The sequence below is a fragment of the Haliotis rubra genome, unplaced genomic scaffold (assembly GCF_003918875.1).
Source record: "Haliotis rubra isolate DU_JTF1 unplaced genomic scaffold, ASM391887v1 Scf31, whole genome shotgun sequence".
NCBI lineage: Eukaryota > Metazoa > Mollusca > Gastropoda > Lepetellida > Haliotidae > Haliotis > Haliotis rubra.
Genome location: NW_025766980.1, coordinates 507318 through 532353, shown reverse-complemented (window position 1 = coordinate 532353; position 25036 = coordinate 507318). Strand labels below are relative to the sequence as shown.

The 25036-nt window shown below is 38.4% G+C and overlaps 1 protein-coding gene across 1 annotated transcript; it reads right to left on the bottom strand.

The window, feature by feature from the left end:
* Positions 1-20375: 20375 nt before the first annotated feature.
* LOC124283129 lies at positions 20376-23142 on the bottom strand. The gene is made up of 3 exons (XM_046719159.1): positions 23102-23142; positions 20929-21193; positions 20376-20615 (listed from the first exon to the last, which is right to left on the bottom strand). The coding sequence occupies exons 1-3, from the start codon at positions 23140-23142 to the stop codon at positions 20376-20378; spliced, it is 546 nt and encodes a 181-aa protein (XP_046575115.1).
* Between the last annotated feature and the right edge of the window lie 1894 nt (positions 23143-25036).

Here is a 25036-nt window from a genome sequence, read left to right as displayed (position 1 = left end):
CGTGATCGGGTGGTCAGGCTCGCTGGCTTGGTTGACACATGTCATTGGTTCCCAATTGCGCAGATCGATGCTCATGCTGTTGACCACCGGATTGCCTGGTCCAGACTCGGTTATTTACAGACCGCCGTAATATAGGTTGAATATTGCTGAGTGTGGCGTAAAACTAATCTCACTCACTCACTCACTTAAAGTGTGGGATTCAATATAACAAATGTCAAGGATTTTTTCGTTGAGTATACTTGTAAATTCTTCGAGAATGTATTTTCGTTTCACTTTGTTTGACTCGTCAGGTAACGTAGCTGTCAATTAAGATTATACAACACAGAACATATGTCGTTCAATACAATGTGACTGCTCTGTAAATTCTGATTACCGCCTGTCCGTTTACAACCTATTCGTTTTCTTCTCTCTCCAGGGGGGTGACCTCGTCTTTCAGTTGCTGTTAACAGAATCACATTGGAGTAACATAACATGATAACGAATGTGGTTTTTTGGTTTGTTTGTTTTTTTCACAGCAACATTATGTTGTTGTTTTTATCTCGTGCTTACAACGTCGAAAGACGAGTTGTAATAACTAGCACCTTGTGTGTCCTTGGTCTCTTACTCTCATCTGTCATTACGGTCATTAACTAGGTATACCATATAATCAGACATGTTACCTTACATGGGTATAATGACGCTTGGGGAATTTCTATGCAGGAAACCGATTCTGTTGTATTTGAGTACAACCAGGGCTGGAATAAGGCTTGGACAGCTGCTTGCTCAGTCGGATTAGAAATGAGTAATATACAGGTTATTTATGCAATATGTCATTGGAACCACAATCATGCTATGACATTGAATGTCTGGCGTGTGTACAGCATATTGCAATCAGATAAAACAGTTACAGGAGGAACAAAACCGTTATTTACAAGTGTTACGAGAGTTTGTTTTTTGTAATTTGTATTAACATTGATTAGGTGATAGTTATTATGGGTCACATTTCGCATCATATACGTTGAATGGTAATAGTATTTTAGCGGCACCTCTTTTGAGAAAGCGGCCCAGAGTTACCTGCCCTTGATTATCTTATTTCCGGCTTTCATCATGTTGTAAACATGAGGCCGATCGGGAAAGTTCTAAGAGAATAATGATACAGCCACGGTTTGCGTCAGTATATATAAAGGCTGGTTGTTGTGTTGTGCGACACGGAATCACACACGGACTGACACACGGAATTACGTCTGTTCATGTCACTGGAGTTGCCTACCATCGTGGTTTGCCTTAGTCTGACCCTGACACTTCGTGCCTGATTGCTCTCATTTTTAAACAAGCTTCATTTAGAATATCTGATCTCACTGTAATTACCAAGGCTCGTGGCGAGTTGATATTTTATATTTGTGACTCTTAACTTTAGATTTGTGACTCAATTGCAATTTACATTGTACTGTATTGTGATTCATTGTATCTTGTTCATTGTTTGCTCAACACATTATTGAATATTTTAGACTTGTCTGTGTTATATTTTGCTGGTTCAAAGGGGATTGTTAAACCTTTTGTCACGGCAATGTATTCACACAAGAAGCTTCATCTTCACCATCAGAATGACAGTTTTACTAATGCAGTTGGATTATATCAAAAGCGTAAAATATTTCGTCATGAGTTTGAAGTACATTCGGATAAAACGTAATTGTGACAAATCAAATTTACAACATACCCGTGACAATTCGACACTACTTTAAGATGAAGGCAAAGCAACACGATGCATACTCATGCTCACCGAGAACCTGACCAATACGTGTATTGATGAGTGAATTTTACGTCACTTTTAGCAATATACCAGCAATTCTCCTACGAGGGACACCAGAACTACACTGTCGATTATATGGGCATATTTCCATATTGTGATGGACACACGGGATATCTTTAAATCTTTATACACATTTTAACTACTCATATGCATACAAAGATACCTGCACACCTGCAGATGTAACAAAAACTTTCTCTGACTGATTCATAGCTCATTACAGACAAATACTTTTTACGTTATATTTTTTGAGCTGGAACTTCCAAAGACTTATATCAGGATCTCAAGGTTTATTGTATCGTGTAGTACTTGGGCTCCTGCCCTTCAATGTTATATGTGGAATAAGAGAGCTTTATCAAATAGTGCCGATGGAACGAGATACTAAGGCGCTTTACGCCAATATCTTCCTTTTTAGCTGAGCACGAAACAGTTAATAGTATCACTTCACAGACATTTAAACACGTACGTAAGATTAAATCTTGTGGGAAATAGTCAGGGTAATTGTATTAGTGCCACATCGTCCTATTTCCATGTAATAATGCCAGGGACATCAAACTTTTATGTGATTCTGTATAACACCGCAAGATAATTGAAACTGGCTTTTGATCATCGCCTATCTGCTCTTAATGTTACTTTTATACACCAAATAGTCCTTCATCTTTACAATGAACAAGAACTGCTCGTGATCAACACGGTGGTTGAAATTTCGGGAGCGATATCTGCCCCTTCTGCTATTAGCGTCATCAATCGATCGTCAAGTTTTAGTGGGTAGGATCTTCGTTAATGGGCCACAGACTGCCCATTATATAGAGGGATTGAAATACACGTCAACAAAGACGGTGGTTCTAATTTTGGTACGTTAACTGATAGTACTATTCGCGCAGCTTGACGGTTTTGTTCCGAAGGTTGAGAAGCTTTCGAGGTCTCACAAAACGAGGACACTGATAGCGACAATTTTGTCTCATTAAACCTAATTAAGGAACATTATCGTCGTCATCCAGAATAGGCGTCATCTCGACTACAAGGGATAGCTATTTTCACTATGGTATGGAACACTCGCTGCAAATTTGTTGAAAGCTGGAAAGTATCCAAAACCACTGGACACTTTGTGGAAATGCAGGTCTCCAAATTACTGTGCCCTGGGCGTAAGTATTATTGTATTTTGGATGGAACAACATCTTTAAGCCATGTCCCTTACCAGGACCTAAGCAGATCATGAGATGCTACGTTAGATAAACATGTCCAACACAGGTCGCTTCTGTTGAGCGGAGGGCATTTCAGTGATGAACATTCAGTGATGGATCCTGACATAACCATACGAGGGGCGTCTCAAAAGTAGTCGGCCTAACTATATTCTCGATGTCCAATGTTAGCACAGCTTCCATTTTATTTTGAAGGAATCATTAGCAAAGCAATATCCAAAATTTCACATATGTGAGTAATGTGGTTAGCGAGATATTAGCCATCACAACACACTGGGGTATAATATTTCTTTAAAAATTAAAATTTGCAGTAAGAGAAAAACGATCTGTCATTTTGTCCCTTTTGGATAATGGTATGCCGTCAGATAATATCATATAAAATATGTTCAGTATAGTATTGGGTGACTTCTCGTTTTAATCAACAGTCAAAGATTTGGATTGTTTGATTTATATTTAGTTGGGGCTGTTTTTAAAAGACACCTTTCCTGAAGTTTGTAATGCATGTATTACAGATTTTGCGGGGTTTATTTAGGTACCAAGATAAAGAATCAAACAAAATGGAGATCGTGAGGCTGGAACATGGCAAAAGCAATTTGCTTGAAGTTGACAGATAATATGAAGAAACATAAAAACAGCTGCATTTGTGTAAGTTTCTAGGTGAGGCCGACTACTTTTGGGACGCCCCACGTACAAATCAAACTGGATCAGATATACTTTGACTTTGATGCCACACTGCAGACATGGCATAAATCATTTTGGTTCCATGAAATATCGACCTTCCTGGGACAGAATAAATCACATTAGCATCTGATGTCTCAATAACTAAACTGATTAAAGCTGATACATATTGGATAAAATATTAATAATTGGATGGCTGCAACCTTTTGCAGATGTGTGGGCAACACTCCCACCTCAGTTTGAATGTTAAAATATAGGCATGTTGTGTAAACGGTCTTCACAAAAAGGGAATCATGACTGTAATGTTAATGTTAATACCCTATGTAGGTATCCCATGCAAGAAGCGTGTGAAACATAACGCCAGAAGACATCCGATAGCGCAACACAAGTAATTGGGGTGTCATAAGTGATTTCCACGAAAGTCAATGTATCTATACTGGCCACATAAAGAAACTGTGCACACAGAAAATATAAAGATAGGCAGACAGCGTCTTTATGCATAAATAAAGGTGTGAACATAGCAAGTATTGGAGACAATCAAACGCTCATGCTGGTGCCAGGCGACGTGACGTCATTGATGGTGGCCTATGGACTTGCAATGTGTTACTGCACGTGCAGCCTGTGCAGCTGCACACAACATGTGAAACTCAGAAATTGATCAAGAAAGCTTGATCTTTGGTCATTCAAACGTTCACAAATTCACATGAAAAGTCACATGCACATCATGCCAAGATTAACATGTGCTCAACGTCATGAAGCCATTGGAATGGTTTTGAGCAGGCATGAGCCAACAACAGGTGGCAGCACATTTCCAATGCCATCGTAACACGATATCTGCATTGGTCAGGCGTTAGGGAAACAGTAATGACGTCGCCGACCACCCACGTTCTGGGCGTCCCCGAGTAACGACGCCAAGACAGGACAGATGGATTCGGGTGACTCATATCAGACACAGGTTCCAGACGGCAGTGACCACGTCCCAAACCATTCCCCAGGCCTTCATTTGGAAATTTTGGTAGCCTCTATGCGGCGTCGAGGCACTGCTGTGCTTCACGCGCATGATGGTCATACCCGTTATTGACTTTGTGACTTCGACGTGTTAACCCCGACTCAATTTTGACGTCATCGTTACGGATATTGTTCATGTTCTTTTGACATGTTGTTGAGGCCCGATACTTCAGCTTTTAAAGTGCCTACATCATGTCGTCTTTTCTGTGTTGTATTCCAATTCTGAAGGAATTTTCTGTGTGCAGTTTCTTTATGTGGCTAGTATATATGGATCATTGTTGCTGTTAGCACTAATTATTCTGTTTATCATGCCTGTCTATAGGCTGAATGAACTTGAACTTAAACAAACTTACTGTAATTATTTGAAACTTGTAAGTGTGATTGGTGAATGAATGTGTTGTGGTGTCGTTTGTTGTTGATTTGTGCTTTGTTAGAAAACATTCCACTCCCCTGGCTCTATTGCCTTCTACTGTAACAGGGGAAACAGGAAATAAAATTAGTTAATTATAAACAAAATTAATTATGCAATGAATGATCTTTTGCTATATTGAGATATTGGATTGTTTTTGAGATCACCTATGTTGAATTTTCGGCCTAGACTTTGTAAACAAACAAATATAAAATGAGAGTTCTCATATGCTTCAAGATTTATTTCACTGCATGTTTGCTTTTATGTTCTAAAATGTAAACTGAGCTTTGTTTCATCAGAAAGCTTTGTCTGAAACATGCAGGAACTCCTCAGTATACAAACATTGTTAATACACATGCAGGGTTTTGATGACAATAAACACCATGGACATCTTGTTGTATACAGCTGGTTACAATATACTGTTACAGTCCCTTGGTGTATTTCTATCGACTTATAAAAACATCTTTCATTGAAAAGAGCACATTGTTTGTCAGACTTGATGTTTACAAATACAATGAAAATAAAACATTGTTACTTTGTTTGTTTTCATTTATGACTGTTATTGTAAATAAATGTAACTCTAAAATAAAAAAAATAAGTCAATGTTTATTTTAGAAAATATCACACTTCATTGTGAGTGCCAATATCTGCTATGTCCGTCAATAAATGACATTAGCAACATATAGGTCCGTCATACATGTGACATTAGCAACAATATTCATATGGCAATTAAAAAGAAATTATTATTATTATATGTGCATCAGATTAGATTAGCAACATAGCCAACATTTAATGTACCGTTATTTTTGCTAATGTCACATTTATGATGGATCTAAATGTTGCTAATGTCTGTCAAACGTCTGTCAAGTTCTGACACTAACATCCTGTTTTTCTAAAAAATAAGAATAAAATAGGGGCAGCATCATATTTTTCATATTTAGCGCATTAAGCAACCACAGACCATTCAAACATATCACAAATATTCTAATTTTTGTCTCTGTTATCATTGATGTGTCCAGTTTTCAATGGAAGCCTCAATAATGGCTCATCTAAAACACACACACACACACACACACACACACACACACACACACACACACACACACACACACACACACACACACACACACACACACACACACACACACACACACCTCTTTCAGGTTTCAACAAGCAGATGCAATGACGCTGAAACATTCTACCATTACTGTCTGTCAAAAAAAATAATGTCTTTTATAAAAATCAACTTGAAGAATGTCGACCCCGTTCATGGCATCCCGGATAAACGCGCGATAACAAGATCGACTGGCGCGAAACCGACCACGTCTTGTGCCGCTCCGAACAAATCATAATATTTGCCAACAGTGGTGTATTATAGTTTGCATTTTCTTGATACTTCCATGGTCGGGAGCCTATCTCAAGCATATGAATATTATATTTGATCGGCGTTGGAGTACTCAAGTTGTTGGAACGTTTTTTACGTCCTCGCGAAGATCCATGTTAAACCTATATCTGGTATTTCCATGATTTTGTTAAAAGTGGTGTATAACCATACTCACTCACTTACTCGATTGAAAACGCGGTGTCATTGTGCATCTACATCAGGAAGGTGAACAGAGACATGTCCGTACCCCAAGATATTGCTGTTGTCTACGCAGAAACACCGCAAGTACATGTATAAGATCTGTTAATACTGATTAAGATTACGGGAAACGAGAATAATATTGATCCATGAAATGTCACTTCCCTGATCCGTACTTCGCGGTACATTCTGATTACCACATATCGTTTTGTTTTTCATTCTGTGAGAAGAAACACATCTGTTGTTTTCTTCACCATTGATAAAATGGTGTTAATCATTTGAGACAGATTCCGTTTGGATATTTAGGCTAAGACTCATTGATGCAACATGCTCCTGTTTATCTTTCTATGACAGACATCATCAAAATATTTGTTTGATAGAATTGGATTGTTCAGAATCCGTCCCCGGGTTCAGTTTTGTCACAAAAAGTACGAAAAGTATGGTAGTGCATATGACTTAATGGTCAATGTTAAAGTCTGGATTTACGACGTTATCACAGTAATGTTCAACGTCGTAATATCATGGACACGCCGATACTTCGCATCTGGCAGGAATTGTCAACTCGATTGAGAAGAGATGAAGCGTCCGGAAAATACATCACGCCATGGTTATCTCTGAACCTGTTGAAAAGGTCGATTCTTTGAGGATTTGCAAAGACCTATACTCCCAAACAGCACCCCCTTCATTCAAGGTCGAAATGCCAGTTCTGAGAGTAGCAGGCGTGGATGTGCATTAACTTGCATTAAGGGTTAGGTGTATCCCGTGACCTTACACTTTTGCCTCATGGAGGTCCGAGTGGTCCCAGCGACCCTGCCAAAAATAGAACACAGATGACTTATAATTAACACTTCATCATGCTATCACCACTTGAAAATGATGTAATAGGCGCACGGGTTTTAGTCCAATTACAGTCTGGGTCTGTTGTTCAAGCACACGGTCACATTCTGAAGCAAATGTGTACTATAAATATGCACGGATGAAATACAAAGGGACATATTTTCAAAGAAACGAGATAAACTGTCGGACGTTAGATGTGCACTACCTTTGACTGTCACCCTAAATGTGCCTTCCAGATTACGTTGAAAGATTCATACGTCCTGAAAGCATGTTTATTAAGACAAACATGAAGGGATGTATACAGCCAACAGCTATCAGCCATGAGTAGTATCCCTTGGAAGTAAATCACATAACATAACCATTTAGCACATAACACAACCAAAGACCACTGATCTGTAAGCATATTCAAAAGATATATATCACGTCACTGGCGTTAACAGAGTTCCTTTGTACTGGCAAAAGAAATAATTTCAGGCGCCGTATGCCTTTCACTGTTAGGTGCGGGTTAGAAAGGTTTATATTAGATAATGGCGTGCAAGGACTATTAGTGAAGGTTCTTTACATCAATTTGTGTCTTTGTTCCCGAGTATGAAACAGTTAATAGTATCACTTTATAGACCTTTGAACATGTACACAAGACTTCACAATCTTGTAAAAAAATCCGCCAATGATTGTTTCAATGTAATTGTGTTAGAACGTGCTATTCCTAAGTAATAATTCTAGGGACATCACACTTTAATGTGGTGCGGCCCAGAACGAGAAAAATTAAACTGACTTTTTATCAACGCCACTCTCCATTATAATCTTTTTCATCTTAACAAAAATCACCATCCTCGTTAAAACGGATAAGAACTGATTGTGCCCAACACAGTGGGCGAAGGATCATCTTCGAGAGCGTTTTCTGTCCAGTCCGCCATTGGTGCCATGGACATCAATCGATCATCAACTTTTAGGAGGTAAAAGCTTCGTTAATGGGCCCCAAACTCTTCATTACATAGAGGGATGGAAATACACGTCAACAAAGACGGCGGTGCTAATTCTGGTACGTTATTGCAGGTGGAACTGATAGCACCATTCGCGCAGCAAGAAGGTTTTGTTCAGCAATATCACGGGGCTTTCGAGGTCTCTTGAAGTCGTGAAATGAGGATCCTGATTGCGACAATCTTCTCTCATTAAAAAGTAATAAAGAACTTGATAATCGTGAACCATTGAAAAGACGTCATGTTAATTCCCATGGGTAGGAACTATATCCCTGTGGTGTTACTGGCAGGTTAGACTGTCTCTATGGCCATGTACAGTGTTCCTGATCAATATCGTCTTGCCTTTATGCTACCGGAACATGCCTGTAGTTATTAACATTGTAGTATATCAAAATACATTAAATCCAGTCTGGTGGCCACCTTCTATACAGAGCCTGTGCTGTAAGATCAACGGGTTTGTAAATATATCACTTTGCATATCTTGCGTGATAATATTGCTTACTGCATTTGAATGAAATCATTCCGGCTGTAACAACAAAATCTCAGCCAAGAGGAAAACGTGTGGACATCGGGATCGATCGGTTCGTGTTGGTATATCATTGTGGATTTCTTTTATGACCATTAAAATATTTTGCTCTGTACGAAAGAGAATTGTAATCAGTTCCTATCATGACATGAATTTCTCCCGACTACAAATGTCTGGCATATTTACAGGATAGTAAAACAGCTTCAACTTTCAAGAACGACATGCACAACACATTGAATGACCGAACACCGCCGAGATGTGTTTGTGGATATTTCACGCACGTGATTTGTTTCCGACCTGTCAAAACTTATACAATGTGGACCGGTTGACAGGAAATAATCTCGCCACCATGATTTGGGCCCCTTCATATAAAAAGTCTTCGTAAATAGTCACACATGTCAAAGTATCCCCGTTGTGTAGATTGATGCTCATGATGTCAGTCAGTGGTGTGTCAGGTCCAGACTCGATTACTACAGTATAGAGCTGGACTATTGCTGAGTTCGGCGTTAAACAAAGAAAGTAATCAGTCAGAAGGGAGAGTGTTTAATGCAAAGTAAGATAAATAGTGTCTACCAGTCTGAAAATAATAACACTTTCATATTACTTTGAACACAGGTATACATGATCTTCAGACATAGTAGTCAAGAAAACGCATGACACTGGCATTAGGTACTATGTATACAGACCCGTGAAGATCAGGGGTAGAATAGGACTTCAGCAACCCATGCTTGTCACAGAGGGTGTTTATGCTTTTCGTAAGAGGCGACTTACGGGATCGGGTGGTCAGGCTCGCTGACTTGGTTGACATATGTCATCGGTTCCCAACTGCGCAGATCGATGTTCATGATGTTGATCACTGGATTGTCTGGTCGAGACTCGATTATTTCCAGACCGCCGCCATATAGCTTGAATATTGCAGAGTGCAGCGTAAAACTAAACTCACTCACTCACTACTATGTATACGTGTATTTTAACTACCCTGTCCTTTGCAGTATGTTTCATAGTTTAAATACTTGGTTACGTTTCAGGAATAGAATAGTTACCTGTAAACAATTTATTATCTGGAACCAACATTTCACTTAATTGATAATTCAAATAGACGGAACTATATTAATCTTTCAAGCCCACCTTTATGGGCTTGCCTTGTCGATATTATAGGCCGCATGGGGTATTACAGCTTGAGCTGATTGTGGAGTAATTTCAAGTCACAAGCTCACGATTTTATCATGGTAAAACATGGTTCAGTCACTCGTGTGTTCCGTGAGAAAAGCAAATAAGAACAATAATCTAATCGTGAGAAACATGGTTTCCAACCATGCAAAGACATGTTAGTTGTTGAGCTGCAAAATACGGGAATATATGGTAAAGTTAAAAGAGGGAATTATAAGGGACAGCCCATTCAATTTTGTTGATGATTTCACATATCTACCATACGATTATTTGATAAGCCTAACTAAGGACATGAAGATTGAAATCTTGGTCAAACAACATCTGAGTAGGTGTCGCATGACGCTCTTTGTCATCTCCGTAGAAATAGAATGGCTGATTGTAATCCAAAGGTTGTGAGATGTAAACTTCAGGGCCTGGAGCTGCCGAAACATTGTTCGACGCAAAAGGAAGTTGACAATTGAAAAGTTTAAGTCATCTCTCCTGCGATGCAGTCATGTCTTGTCACATAACTTTCTCGGGAATGTTGGCACTCTTGGGAGCTCTGATGTTGACTGACGACTCTTTGTGAGAACAAAGAAATAATAAGAATGGACAACATGTACATAACCATGTAGAAATAAGAAAGATGTAAAGAAATCTTATCACCACTGAAATAGATTGACACAAGGGCACAAACATTCATTCTGAGGGGAAAACTGATGTTTGTGTGGTCTAAAGTGCAGCATCTGAGACAGCAATGGAGTGTTGAGATTCAAGAAGAAATAGAACCTAGACATCAGTTATACAACACTTCACAAATCCCGTATGTCTCAACACTTGTTATCTGTTGATGATAACATGTAGCGCTTAAAATACTGATAATTCTTTCCAGCTTGCTTCAGTTTTGTTTGCCAAAGAGACAGGATATGTCCTTCATGAACAATAAATGATTGTCGGCACATCAAAGTCTCTGGCGGCAAGATCAAAGACAAGGTAAAAATGATAACAGCTGATATGGCTGATGCCGAGACACCAAGTTCAATTAAGTTTGCATTTACATTTTTTACAAGAACATTAAAGAATACTCCAACATGTACAGAAGTACAGCTTAACTCTTTACTTCTTTGCCATTTTACGTTTATATCATTTTTGCGGTTTTCTTTAGCACTTGAAAACATTCTGCGTTTGCCAAAGTTCGGAAGTTAAAACTTGTTGTTTTTTGACGTTGTTCAATCACATCAGCAAAATCAAATACCCAAACAAAACACAACGATGTATGTATGATAAGACACCGTGACGGACATTCCCAAGAAATATAGAATACAATCCAGCGCACACTATTTTTTTCCGAAGGAAAGGTTGGGTACAGATTAACACTCATCATGTATTTATTTTGCAATGTTTGCCTTTATTGCCCCATGATTTTCGCTGTTGAATATGATTAGTTTGTCACACAACAGAGATGAATGACAAGGCGTAAATGTAAAACCAAACTCACTCACTCTTTTACGGACTGATTCTCGGTTAACTATTTAGTTCCAGCTTGGGAATCAACCAAATCGCTCTAAACCTATCAACCATCAACAAACAGTCACAATAGCCGTATAACTTTTCATATACTTGACTGCAATCAAACTTATTTTTTTAAAATAAAATAAAAGTGTATATAAAAATGTGTTTTGCATTTAGGACGTTTGGTGTTAGGATATAAATGCAAAACCGCAATTTACTGTTAACTACACCAGATATATGCTTTCTGTGTAGTCTACGTGTAGGCACATAAGTGTTGGTCCCGATAACCTTTTAATTCTACTTAATGAAGTGGACGATTAACCCTAGACTCGTGACGTACATGGAACAGTGGTGAATCCAACTTTAACAAATTAGCGTGCTGCAATGACAAGCTCGGATTTTAAAGGATGTCAGAATTTGAGTCAACAATCCCGCAATAATAAATGTTCACCATAATTATGCTTTGGTTACTCATCCAAGAAGATATCTGAAGATGTGCAATGTTTGGATATAAGCTGCCGCTGAAAGGCACAAAGGAGATACATTACCATCGCCTTCCCGTATAGATGTTGCTGCTTCGCGGATCCAGCTCACATCGCAGTTTCTATATTAATGACATTTATTTACAAGAATAACTTATTTATAGTTACATTAATGCAACATTTACACCTCGATAGCTTGTCAGATCATATGTACCGAGAAGAAAACTGATCGGTTACTTAGCAGATATAAAGTTATAACCAATTACCATTTTTGTCCCTGGCTTTTAGATTTATATTAACAGCAAATGGATACAAGTGATTTTGCGGCATGTGATGAGCTAAATAAAGCAATTGTTTAATAAGAACCATCAAACCACACAACTAAAGGAGTAGAGTTTTTGGAAGGCTGAATGTGAGGTGCTTGTGCCCTGTACACGATCACTGAGTTCTTCTTCTTGTCATTTGCTATTTGTGTGTCTCAATGATGAAATACGGGGTCCGTGTTGTTGTTATTGTTGTTGTTGTTGTAGCGTAAAAACGTCAGCCAGACTTGGCGTAAAGACCTCAATAAACGAAGCAATATTGTCAGATCATAACATTTTTTTTCAGATATTGCTGTTATGAACATACTAATTCAATAGAAAGGTCCCTTGGTACACGAGCAGTGGGTATGGTACATCGTACGGTCTCTGAGACGTGTTTGTATTGGCCGAGGGTATCTTTCTTATAAGCTCTTCAGTTATGATGTGTCCTATCATGGATCTCTTACTGTAATATTCATGTTGGGTACAAAGCTGAGATTTATTTAGATGAAGTATTTTCACTGACTACAGTATTTACTGTACAGAGACGTCTATCCTACAACCCCTTTGTGTATTTGTGGTTGTTATTGTGTTTTTAAGAGACAGTTACAGCAATGATTTAACTAAGTTTCATTGAAATAGTATAAGTCAGTTGAGTCGACTTACATCTTTCAGTGTCAGGTATAGGCTCACGAAGGCTGGGAGGATGACTAGCAACTGAAGGTCCTCTACGCGATCGTAGTGCTACGGCTGTCGTAAGTCTATGTTAAAGTATGGGAGTTACGATCATCTCAGCGCTACGATAGCTTTGAGGAAGGGGTCCTGGTCCCTATCGTAAAAAAGTAACTGTTATTAGTAACCAATGTCTTTTACATCTTAAAATGTCATCATAATAGTTTTTATTCAGCTGTCCTGCATTGGCCAGTTTCTATGTAATCATTATCGGGGCATGCCACTTTACGTGTCCCTGCCTTTTATAAGCACCACACTCCGCTATACTCTTTTTCATTTTAACAAAACTCAGCATACTCCTTAAAACAGAAAAAAACCAATTGTGCCCAACTCAGTGGGAGAAGGATCATCTTCAGGTGCGTTTTCTGTCCAATCCGCCATTGGTGCCGTGAACAGCTATCAATCATCAACTTTTAGGAGGTAAAAGCTTCGATAATGTGCCCCAAACTCTTCATTACATAGAGGGATGGAAATACTCGTCAACAAAGACGGTGGTTCTAATTTTGGTACGTTATCGAAGGTGGACATGATAGCACTTTTCGCTCGAAGTCGTGAAATAAGGACACTAATAGCCTCAATCTACTCACATTTAAATGTAATTAAGGAACCAGATCACCGTCCATCATCGAAAAGACTCCCACGTGTAGGAACTATATTCATAATTTTTATACATGGTATGGAACGTGTATTTTAAGTTTATGCTTTTCATTACACCTTTTTAAACGTCCCCTGAACCTCTTAACCCAAAGAACGTTTGAAAGAATCCATAAATGTTGATTTTCATGACTGGCAGGTTAAAATGTTTCATACAAAATCGCAGGTATTTCTGATCAATATGGTCGTGTGTTCATGCGAGTTGCACTTAAATGATGTGGAAGACAATTTGTCCAGACAGACTAAATCCATCCTAGTGAGCACCCTCCTGGTGCAGGAGGTTAGGGTTCATCAGATTTTAACACTTCACTTTACATATCTTAGCTGTAATCTACACTCTGTCACACCCGGGGTAAGCAGTGTCCCAAACCATAGCACTGAGTATTTATTTGCGTAATGTATAACGATCCCTTGTCGTTCAGTGATGGCCGTACTGGCAAACCCTTTACACTTATGTATCTTAATGTAATGAAACAAGTAATGAAAGCGACCAGTGTCATTGTGTTTTCTGTTTCATGGTAAGGTCTATGCCTGATAGACAAAGTGACAATAATCTTTCAATAGGACTGTATGACCGGAGTGATGACTTCCAATATTGCAGCAACGTTGGGATTTGGTGTCCAGCGGGAACAAATGCACGCTGTTTCTATAAAGACTTTCATAAGGGTAACGGCATTCAGGGCCACAGCAAAGTTTCTAGAATGTTCGATGGAAGACATATGTCGTATTCCTTCACGTATATTTGTGATGGCGTGAATGTGTTCCATGGCGTGACGTTTAGGTAGAGATTCCACTGTGATCAAGGGAACATATTTGTCTCTTATATATTGTGTGCAAGTGAAGAATATGGATTTACTCAAAGAGAACAGGTATATTCAGTGAAAAGGGGTGATTTTGAGCTGACGTTAATTATGTCATGACAGATAGAGGGAACATTTTGCGTTTGAGCTTACACCGTAGACACTTGTCGATATCACCTGCATAATGCATGATTACTCTTTTATGCATATCCCATTTTCTGGTATCCCCGCCGTGATATTACTTGAATATTGATAAAATGGCTTCAAATTAAACTCACTCACTCACACTCATGTTTAACCCTCTAATATCTTTTAATAAAATGTTGCTGGTAATATGTTGATATTTCTTTCAACACATGCTCAGGATAGCGTCCGTGCTGCTTTGTTTACAGTAGACACAGGATGTGCGCTTCATCAGGGGTAGTAAGTGATTGTATTCGCATCTAAGGTCTTGGCTTGGAGATCAAAGACAAGATGAAATTCCCGTCGACAGTTATAAGCCATAACAGCTGATTAGGCTGATGCCAACACACAAGGTTTTGTTAAACCCTTTTTGCATGGATCGTAAAGAATATCCCGGCTGCTCATATTACCTTTTTTTATCACTCTGTCTACCAAAGTTCTCCCGCCAACAGAAGCATGTCTAAATTAACTTTTACACTTGATCTCATTAAACTGCATTTGCCAAAGTTTAATGACTATTTTGTTTTTTGTCATCAGAGGTTTGCCATGAAGGCTGATCGCATGCTTAAAAAGTGCTCTCCCTCAGACAGGAGTAGCAATTGGAAGTTGACCTTCTTTCGATTTTTGTCAAGTTTTATGACCATTTGGTTTTACTTCACCAATGAGGTGTCATAAAGACGTCACCTTTCATGCTTCCACGTCACACGATGTTGCTTTTTCCCCAATAAAAATCTTCTATAGTGTGTTGTCGATGCTTTTATATCGTTCTTTGTTGATTCACAAATTGTAAAGTGAAGAAAATGGGACGTACAAAATCAGCGAAAATCACTCAAGATCAATGAACAGTCAACAAATTATATTGAAATACACCGGAGCTGGTTCACAATCACAAAGGCATAACAGTGACTAAAAATGGCGTTATCAGACAGAAATAATAGGCCCTTATACAAAATGGTAACGTGTAGTCACGTGCATGGCGCATGGATCACAAGTCAGAAGAAACGTCAGTCTCGGGGGGTCCTTGAATGGAATGGGACCCACCATCTGTTTTTCTGGTACGAAATATGGTCGGCGGGGCTGGGAGTTTATAGAAAGACTGAAATTATTTCGGACTACTTACGCTGTGAAAGGATTGTTTGGCTAAAAATGTTCCGTTGTAAGATGTTATACAAAATAACTTCACCCTCAGTTTGAATTGCCAAACTATAAAAAGCAAGAGTAGTATGTCTCTCTCTCTCTCTCTCTCTCTCTCTCTCTCTCTCTCTCTCTCTCTCTCTCTCTCTCTCTCTCTCAAAACATCAACATCAACATCTTGGTTCATCAAAAACAGGTAAATAAAAAGTTTGACCAATGTACCTTTTTAAATGCTGAGTCAATTCACCTTTCAAAATGTTATTCTTGCATATATTTTTCATTGTTTTATTATTTCCTTTCAGATAAAGAAAGTGCCTCATCCTCAGTTTGGCAAAGCAGACAACTGACCCCTGAACCTGCCTCATTTATCCCAATCCAAACTAAGTTTGCCTGGTGCTGGACAAAGGCCATTAATAGTTATTGTTCCCTTACCCCACCATTTGTATGTTTAGTATGATTATTGTGAAGTTTGTGTGTACGGTAGCGGACATATGATACTGATTAATTTATCTGCCTATCACATGTATGAGTTGATACTGAATAAAAAAGAATGCGAAGAAATGAAAAGTGTCTTTTGTTTTTGAATCATCAGTTTGAAGACACATTATACAATTATACCGCTATTATCCACCGAATGATGCGGCAACAACTACTTGGGGTAACCTTTCTTCTTGTTCATCTAAGCAATCTTACAAATTATGTACTTTTTGAAATGTAAATTTGATATTCCTTCCCAAGGCATATTCATTTTGAATTTTCAGACCTCATAATACTTCTACACAATTACTGATAATGTAATATAATATGAAAGCAGTTAATCTTCAAAACTAAGTTTCATAAATGGAAACCAACAGTATACACATGACCATAGTTTCTTGTTGGTTTCCATTTCCGGAACTATAAGTTTACAGTATCCATTATGGATTATATTAGGAAACTGGGTTACCCAGTTTCAATGAATGGATACCAACTGGATGCCAGGATGGTCAACTTCATACCAAAAATTTGCAAATTGTAAGTTACTTAGTTCAAAACAGTGCACAGGAAACCAACATGAAACTATATTTTCTTGTTATATGTTGGTTTCTATTTAATTGAATCTTCAATTGCAACTTCTAGGAATGGAAACCAACAAGAAACCTATAACCTTAGTTTCTTGTTGGTTTCCATTTACAGAAATGCAAAAATCACAGAATCCAAAATGGAATCTTGTTGGAAACTCAGTTACTCAGTTTCAGTGAATGGAAACCCACTGGATTCCCCAATTACCCACTAAACGGATTGGTTCCAGCTTTCAGGAAACCAAGGCATTTCTGTAGTGCATATTAACACACCTATACATCTAAAATATATGTGTTTTTGTATATGTGTGTGTTTGTTGCCAGACGGTCAGCTCGTGCACATATAACTGGACATACCAAAGAACAAAAGAAATGTATTTGAAGAATAGTGTACGTATAAAAAGCGAAAAAAATAATTCTATAGTAATTAGAAATCGAAACAAAATCATGCATCCGTTTTTCGCACCCGACTGTATTATCAATCAGCATGTGCTTCTGGATGACCATGTTATGGTGGTGATACAAGATGGTCGTTCATTACTGACAGCACATCCTAATTAGTGTATCAGCACCTATATCATACACCTATACGTATGATCACAACAACTAATTACGTGCTACCTTGGGGACGACTGAACATCATTATTATCTTCAGGCTGTTATTTGTCCTCTCCAAGACTGATGTGAAAAAGATGTTTAGAATAATATATGTTTGTGTTTAAATATTTAGAAATAAATTTACACTCAGTGAGGCTTTGGTGCCATTTTGCGTGGTATGGCACTAGTTATATTGTCAGTCAATACAAAAAAGACTTGCATCTTCTACATCTATGCAACAGTGACAAGGTCCCTATTGATCAGGAAAGACCGCACCCTGGTTTCGTGTGTCCTTTATAGTATCTATTACCAAAAACGCTGCATGGTACTGATATTACTTATGTTAGTTAAAATACTATGATCTATTATCGGATTAAAGACTGTGAAATAGCATTGGGAAGATGCCGAACGGATTCCATCTCCGACGTGCATTGTCTCACCTCCCCTAAACAAGTTTGATGCTGAAGAATATATTTCGCAAGATTATCCCAAACTTGAATTCATTGACAACCCCGATGAAGCTCAAAGAACGGAATCACTATCCATTTGTGCATACAGAGGTGATTCCGTAACACGTGATTTGATCTAGTATCTATTCATTTATGTGGACTATTGTCGTGGCCGTTTGGTAGTGCCTACTGTGTGTTACATAGAGTCAGCTGTGTATAAGGACTTATGATTAATATCGTAAAGCCATTTTATTCTTTAGTTGTTTGGTTATTGTCTTGTGATAATATTATTTATAGGCACAAGGCGCAAGTTGATTTATCTTTCTGTCCGCGACTGAAAGCAATCGATCTGGTGATTATTCGTTTACTTCTTGTGATGTACTCTTTAATGCGTGCAATAATTCTTGACACTTTAAAGTCAGTTCCTTGTGGGTGGGGCGTTACTTTTGCGTCGCCGACGTAATCGTTAGTAACGCACCGTGACAAGAGAATTGCAACTGTTGCTGCAAATATGTTGATGTGTCGAAAAACAATATTATCTTCTTCCTCAATGCAGGAATTTACATCAGCAGAGTAGTTTGTGTCCATTAAAGAACTGATAATGTAATTAATCGATCGGGAGAAAGCCTCCATTTCACTAAAGGTGACACATCGTAGGAATAAAGAAACCCATGCTGATCAGAACAGCGTATTTCATGACTTGTGGCCAGAATAGAACCAGTTTTCGTTTGATTCAGTTCTCGGCAAAATTTGCACTCGTTTCATAATTTTGTCTAAGGTATGTGATGTGGGTCGATTGGGTGAATGGTCATGAATACAGACCAAGACTCCAGTCAGTTCATCTATAAGGTGGAATCTACCAGTCTCAGCGCTCAAACAAGCAATGAAAATTCGAAATCCAATAAGTAATATTTTGGTAAAAAATGAAGTAACATAGATGGCTTGACCTACCGTCTCTCTTTCCGACTTGGTTGAGTTAATAAACTCAGAGGCAAAGGTTATTGTCACGTGGAGTTTTGTCATTTGTAATCTTGTGTATGAATGCATGGATTTGAATCAGGGTGTCTTGCAATGCTGGAATATACGACATTTACAAAAAGCATATTAACATATTCCAGAAACGTGGTCAGCAGCGTTTACTTGCAAAGGCCAGAGAGCAAGGAGCTTATCATTTCCACTCAATGCAGTCTTAGGAAGTGGGGGAGTAAGGAAGACACATCTATTCCTCATTCTGGAAGAAGAGTTGCCAACCCTCGGGATGAACGACATACGGTTATAAGTTATAAGTATGCTTCAGTTTGTTACGCCGCCGTGTAACGTTAGTTGTCTATTCACCGTCTATAGAGACATCACTTATGGGTACATTTACAGAAAAACAATCAAGTCTTAGGAAGTAGGGGAGTAAGTAAGACACATCTATTCCTCATTCTGGAAGAAGAGTTGCCATAACTCGGGATAAACGACAGACGGTTATAAGTTATAAGTATGCTTCAGTCTGTTACGCCGCCATGTAACGTTAGTTGTCTATTCACCGTCCATAGAGACATCACTTATGGGTACATTTATAGAAAAACTATCAAGTTATCGACCGCCCCCGATGTGGCCGCCTACCTGTAACGACTCCAAGTCAAGATCGATGGATTGGAACCACACATCTCCGACAGATATTAAAACCGGCAACATTTACAGCCCGTACCATACCTGGTGTATCTGCTTTAAACACCATTTCAGCTGAATGGATGCAGGTCTCGCTCGTTCACGACACTGGTTGCACCCAGTAACACTGGTATAGTGTTCAAAGCATAGGGACATATTGAGAATATCGGAGATTTGGAGACCTACGGTCAAAGGTTTACACATCGAATTCTTGACATATGCAGGCCTCCATGAGCACGTAACCATTTACCATAACACTATCCGCTTTTAAAACTAAGTTATGTGGATGTTAGTCGCAAAAGGGTAAATTTTCATGTTAACTGCAAAAGCTATTAGTTAAACAAACTAAGGGAAAGGTTCCCATAGTTTGTAACTAAAGTCTACTCTCCCATAGTCATGTGTACGCTCTCATAGTAAGCCGAGCTGTCTCTGTTCCATAGTATGCAACGTTCTCATGTTACCAAAACTGATCGCAGAAATACAGCAGATGGAGACAGCATGACGTCATCAAGTAACCAGCTTTTGGTTGGTTGAAAATGGGATCTAACCGTTTTCAACAATTCCTCATTCAATTGGTTGTTAAACGCAAACATTATGACAGTGGTTTGGAAAAATAACACATATCAATAAGAACACAAATAACATTATATTTCAATTCAAAATTGAAGAGACAGAGTCACACCATCTTTCAAACCTAGTTGAAGATCTCGCGGGGAAGAAGTTTCATCTTGGACTACAGTGGCATGTTCAGTGGCATGTTCAGTGGCGGATGGAGGGGCGGAGACCGAGAACGTGGGCGACGATGTCGTTGATGTGGCTGTAGCTGCAGCTGTGACACATGGGCGTTTCCTCTGTATTATGTCATCAACCCGGGCCTCCATCTCAGATGATGTTCTCTGCGTTAGGAAAACGTGAACATTATTCACAGAAGCATATCATGATCTTATATTAAGGACCTTCTGGTAAATATAATATAGGCAAAGCCTGCTATCTGAAGTTAAGGTGACAGTTTGAATAAAATAATCTTAGGCAGACGAATTGCTGTATATAAATCGATATGCACAAGGACGTGGCCCAAAAATTGAAATGTGGAACATTTGTGCCGACAAATTATATTTAAAGTAGTTACATTATAGTTCGCCCAAAAACCTATTGATGTAAAACGTCTTTTGGGGGCAAGTTTATGATAAAGAATAACTGTTAACACACCTTGTAACTCCTAATGGCTACAGATTTATGCCCCGTCCTCTCTGCAATAAGCTGTTCGTCTACACCGGCGTCGTAGAGACGTGTAGCTGTTGTTGCTCTCAGAGAGTGGTTGGAGTAGAATCCTGCAAACCCAGCAAGTTTGCATATTCGCCCGACTGTTCCTCTCAAAGGATGTTTACCAATAGGACAGTCAGCAAACCACGCGTTATCTTTCACAAACCTTTTTTGTCGGAGGTAGAAAGCAGAAGACTTGCCATCTCTAGGCCTAAAAGAGAAATAGATATCATCTTGCCCATTCAATGATAATTTACAATAATGCCACTACATTGTGACAGTAATTCCAATATTATATACCAAGACAAAAATAGAATAAATTATTTCTGACAGTCGCACATGTCATGCCTTCTTGTGTATACAAAATATCAGTGAGAGTGAGATTGGGTTTAACATACGTTGATAACCAATCAGGTCTAAGCAGCGAGCGAGACCAAAATCAAGTATTTTTAAACAACATTATCAAATCAAACTAAAATATTCACATGTAATATAATCATAGTAATACTATTTATTACTCACCGAAGTGACATGTTCTTTTGGTAGAGACGAATTAGGCATCTCTCAGGTCGCTCTCTGTTGACGGATATGCTTATTGATTTCTTTTCCATGCGCCTGTGTGTTATTCCTCTTCTGTTTGTTTTGGAAACATCCTCTGTGTACCTAAGAGTTTTACACCCATCTTCGGTATCGGTCAGGAATAACTGTGAATTCGGTCCCACTCTTAGATTTCTGTGTTCATCCCCAGCTCTTAATGCACAGTTCAAACCAATCAGATACACTGGAGCACTGTGAAATAAACGCTTTAGTAGATGTCTAATTATGGACATATGCTTTACACATACCCATTGATACATCTAAACATCCACTCTCATAAGAGCAACATATATATTTCTATTAAATTTCCCATACTGCTTGTCGGTACGATAGTTAGGTCAAAGTTTTTTGGTGTCGAAATTTCTACACTGATGAGAAAGTGGAAACGCATACAATGCCATGATTATATTCTGTCATCCTACGAGGGAATGAGATTACAACTGAAGTAGCATCGGCAACAGTGTGTCTTTATATAATGCTTTATAAGTAAGATATTGTAACATATATTATGTTATATTTGGTATTACACTTCCTTAGTAAAGTACAGATTCTAGTCCTTTGTTGGGTTGAGTCCCATCCGGGATTCGAACCCACACCCTAATCGCCAGCTCATAGAGTCAGCCGCCTAACCCGCTAAGAGTAAGATATTCATTTTTTCTTTAATATTTGACTGCTTGATACATGATGCCATGTTATGAAATCAGTTTGGTTTTCCTGATTAAATGAACCTGATACAATAATACAAATGATTAATTTGCCTAATTGAGAGTCATAGTTGAGAGATATTTTGAATGTTTCCGATCATAATCAGATACTGCAGTCGTTTCCAGCTTTCGACTGTACGACAAGCGAGCTGACCCATACATGAAACTACAACTAGTCAAACCTTCATACGGTCAGTGACGTTAAGGGATGTTCCTGGTTTCTAAGAAATAGTAAGCTGAGTATTTATAGTTTTAAGCATTAACTTTCAGTTAAGAATGGCATATGTGGCGATTAGATACCAACATCTATGATGACGTCGAATACTAGTAACTGTTTCACAATGGTAGTTATCAAACAAGAAGCATTTGTTATTTAAGGAACATCGTGTTTTGCAGAACTTTAACAAGTTAAACAGGTTTCACCGGTGAGGCAAGATATACCGGGTACACTGCCATTTGTGAAATCATGCTTATGATTGGGTTTTGCAGGTTTTGTTATGGCCAGATATTGTATCGGTGAGTGCTGCAATATTTCGACATAGCCTTAAGTCTCTTAAAAGGACGTGTTAATTATTTTCTCGAACACCTTGTGTCATCACTGATTTTCAGGGATCCGTTCATATACTCTTCACACTTAATTTTGCTAAACACCAAAGGGACTTATAGGAATTGAATCATGTTCAGTTCCAAGGTATTTCTTCCAAAACCTGAGTGACATGTACACATTGTCTGAAAACAGTGTAACAGTTCACGTCTGACCTGATTTGTCTGAAAACTATTTAATTTATCAACCCTAAAAATTTTGATATGTACCCCACCTGCTTGGAATGAGCTTTGGACGTCCATCGACGAACAGCATTTTTCAACTTGTTAATAGACACACCAATAGTGTATTTTCACGTATTTATTAATTGTATAAAACGCCTCTTTTCGCTTCACCTTGAAAGAGTGAGTGAGTGAGTTAAAATTTAACGTCACATCGGCAATATTTCAGCCATATCGTGACGAGAACAATTAATTTTATGCATAATAAGCAAGGGCAAACTATAAAAAACCTGTCAACGAAGGACAGTAAAATAACTAGATTATCACAGATTCGAATTTAAAACTAGCAATCAAATCTAAACCAGTCGAACTATAGGACAATACAAGGTAAAAACCGGCTATACATTGCCAACAACTGAAGGCAGATCACCATACTAGGGACCATGGGGACTTACAGTACATTGGCTTCCTGCATGGACCCTAGCTGGATTTACACCATCCCCTCAGCTATTAGCAATGTTAGATAATCTAGCCATAAATTAAACGAACATATATTCTACGATTAAAAGAGTAGTAAGTTGAAATTTACTTTGAATGTTTTGGGACTTACGTACCCTCTCAGGAGGACAATAATTTTACGCTACTTCAACCCCCTTTGAGGGCACTGCCACTCACAATCTAAGTTACTAATCAAATCTACCAATAATTAAAATACATCTATGTACAGAACATATTAATCAAAATTCATTCATTAAATCAATTTCTTTTAAAAAGCCAATAATTAAATGATAATTAACATTTGTAAAAAGATCCTTCATTGTTTTTACATTGAAATATTTATCCCTTATGATGGAGAATTCAACACAGTCAAGCAGGACATGCTTGACCGTGGTTCTCTCATCACAAGGGATACAAAACGGAGGATCCTCACCTTTCAATAGGTATTTGTGAGTATAACGCGTATGGCCAATGCGACATCGTCGCATAATGACCTCCTCAAATCTGGACTGACAACCCAAGTAGGTATAACCAATGTAGGGTTTTATTTCATGTAATTTATTAATACCTACTTGGGTGTCCCACTTCTTCTGCATCAGATCACGGATGTAAGTTCTAATGCCAGCTTTATAATCAGAATATGGAATAAGAAGTGGTGTCACAGATTTGTTGAGTGCCGCCTTGGCAACAAGATCAGCCATTGTGTTCCCAGAAATGCCAACGTGGCTGGGCAACCAACAAAAGAAGATGTCGCATTGGCCAGTAGCAAGTTCATTATATAATTCGATTATTTCAATTAAAAGTGGATGTTTGCAAGATAGATTTTTAATCGCCTGAAGGCAAGAAAGTGAGTCAGAAAAGATTATATATTGTTTATGTTTAGGATGTCTTTGAATATATTTAAGAGCTGTTAAGATGGCGTTTGCTTCTGCGGTAAATATAGAGCTGTTTTCCGCTATTCTAGAAGATATTGTTCTGGATCCAATGACAGTGGCACATGCCACTGTGCATCGTCCTTGGACCTCACCTTGAAAGAAATCGTAAACCTTAAAAGGAAATGTGCAGCGCATCTTGTCGGTTAACGACCGTTGTGTCCCACTCTGTTAGAGATGTCAGCTTGTTCACACAACAACTTGATATTTTCTGAAAGAACGTTTTCCAAAGCTGGGTATGAAAACATTAGACATTGTCGGCTGTAAGGTATTCAATACCTTGCGCCGTTTAGATATTCTATTCCTGTCGTGACGATATTTTGCAATTCAGTTACGGACCGACACGTTAATATTTTATATAAACGTTACAAAACTATGGTTTTGATCATCGGAATATAAGTGTATTGGCGCATGGAGTAAATCATGCGATTTGTGACTTCCTGTAGACCTTTTCGCATCTTTAAAGGTCCATTCATGGTTAATTTATTGTAGTTGTTTCCTATTCTCGGTCTTGGTCTGTGATTGACACTCGTTGATCGTCTTAGCATCTCATCCCGG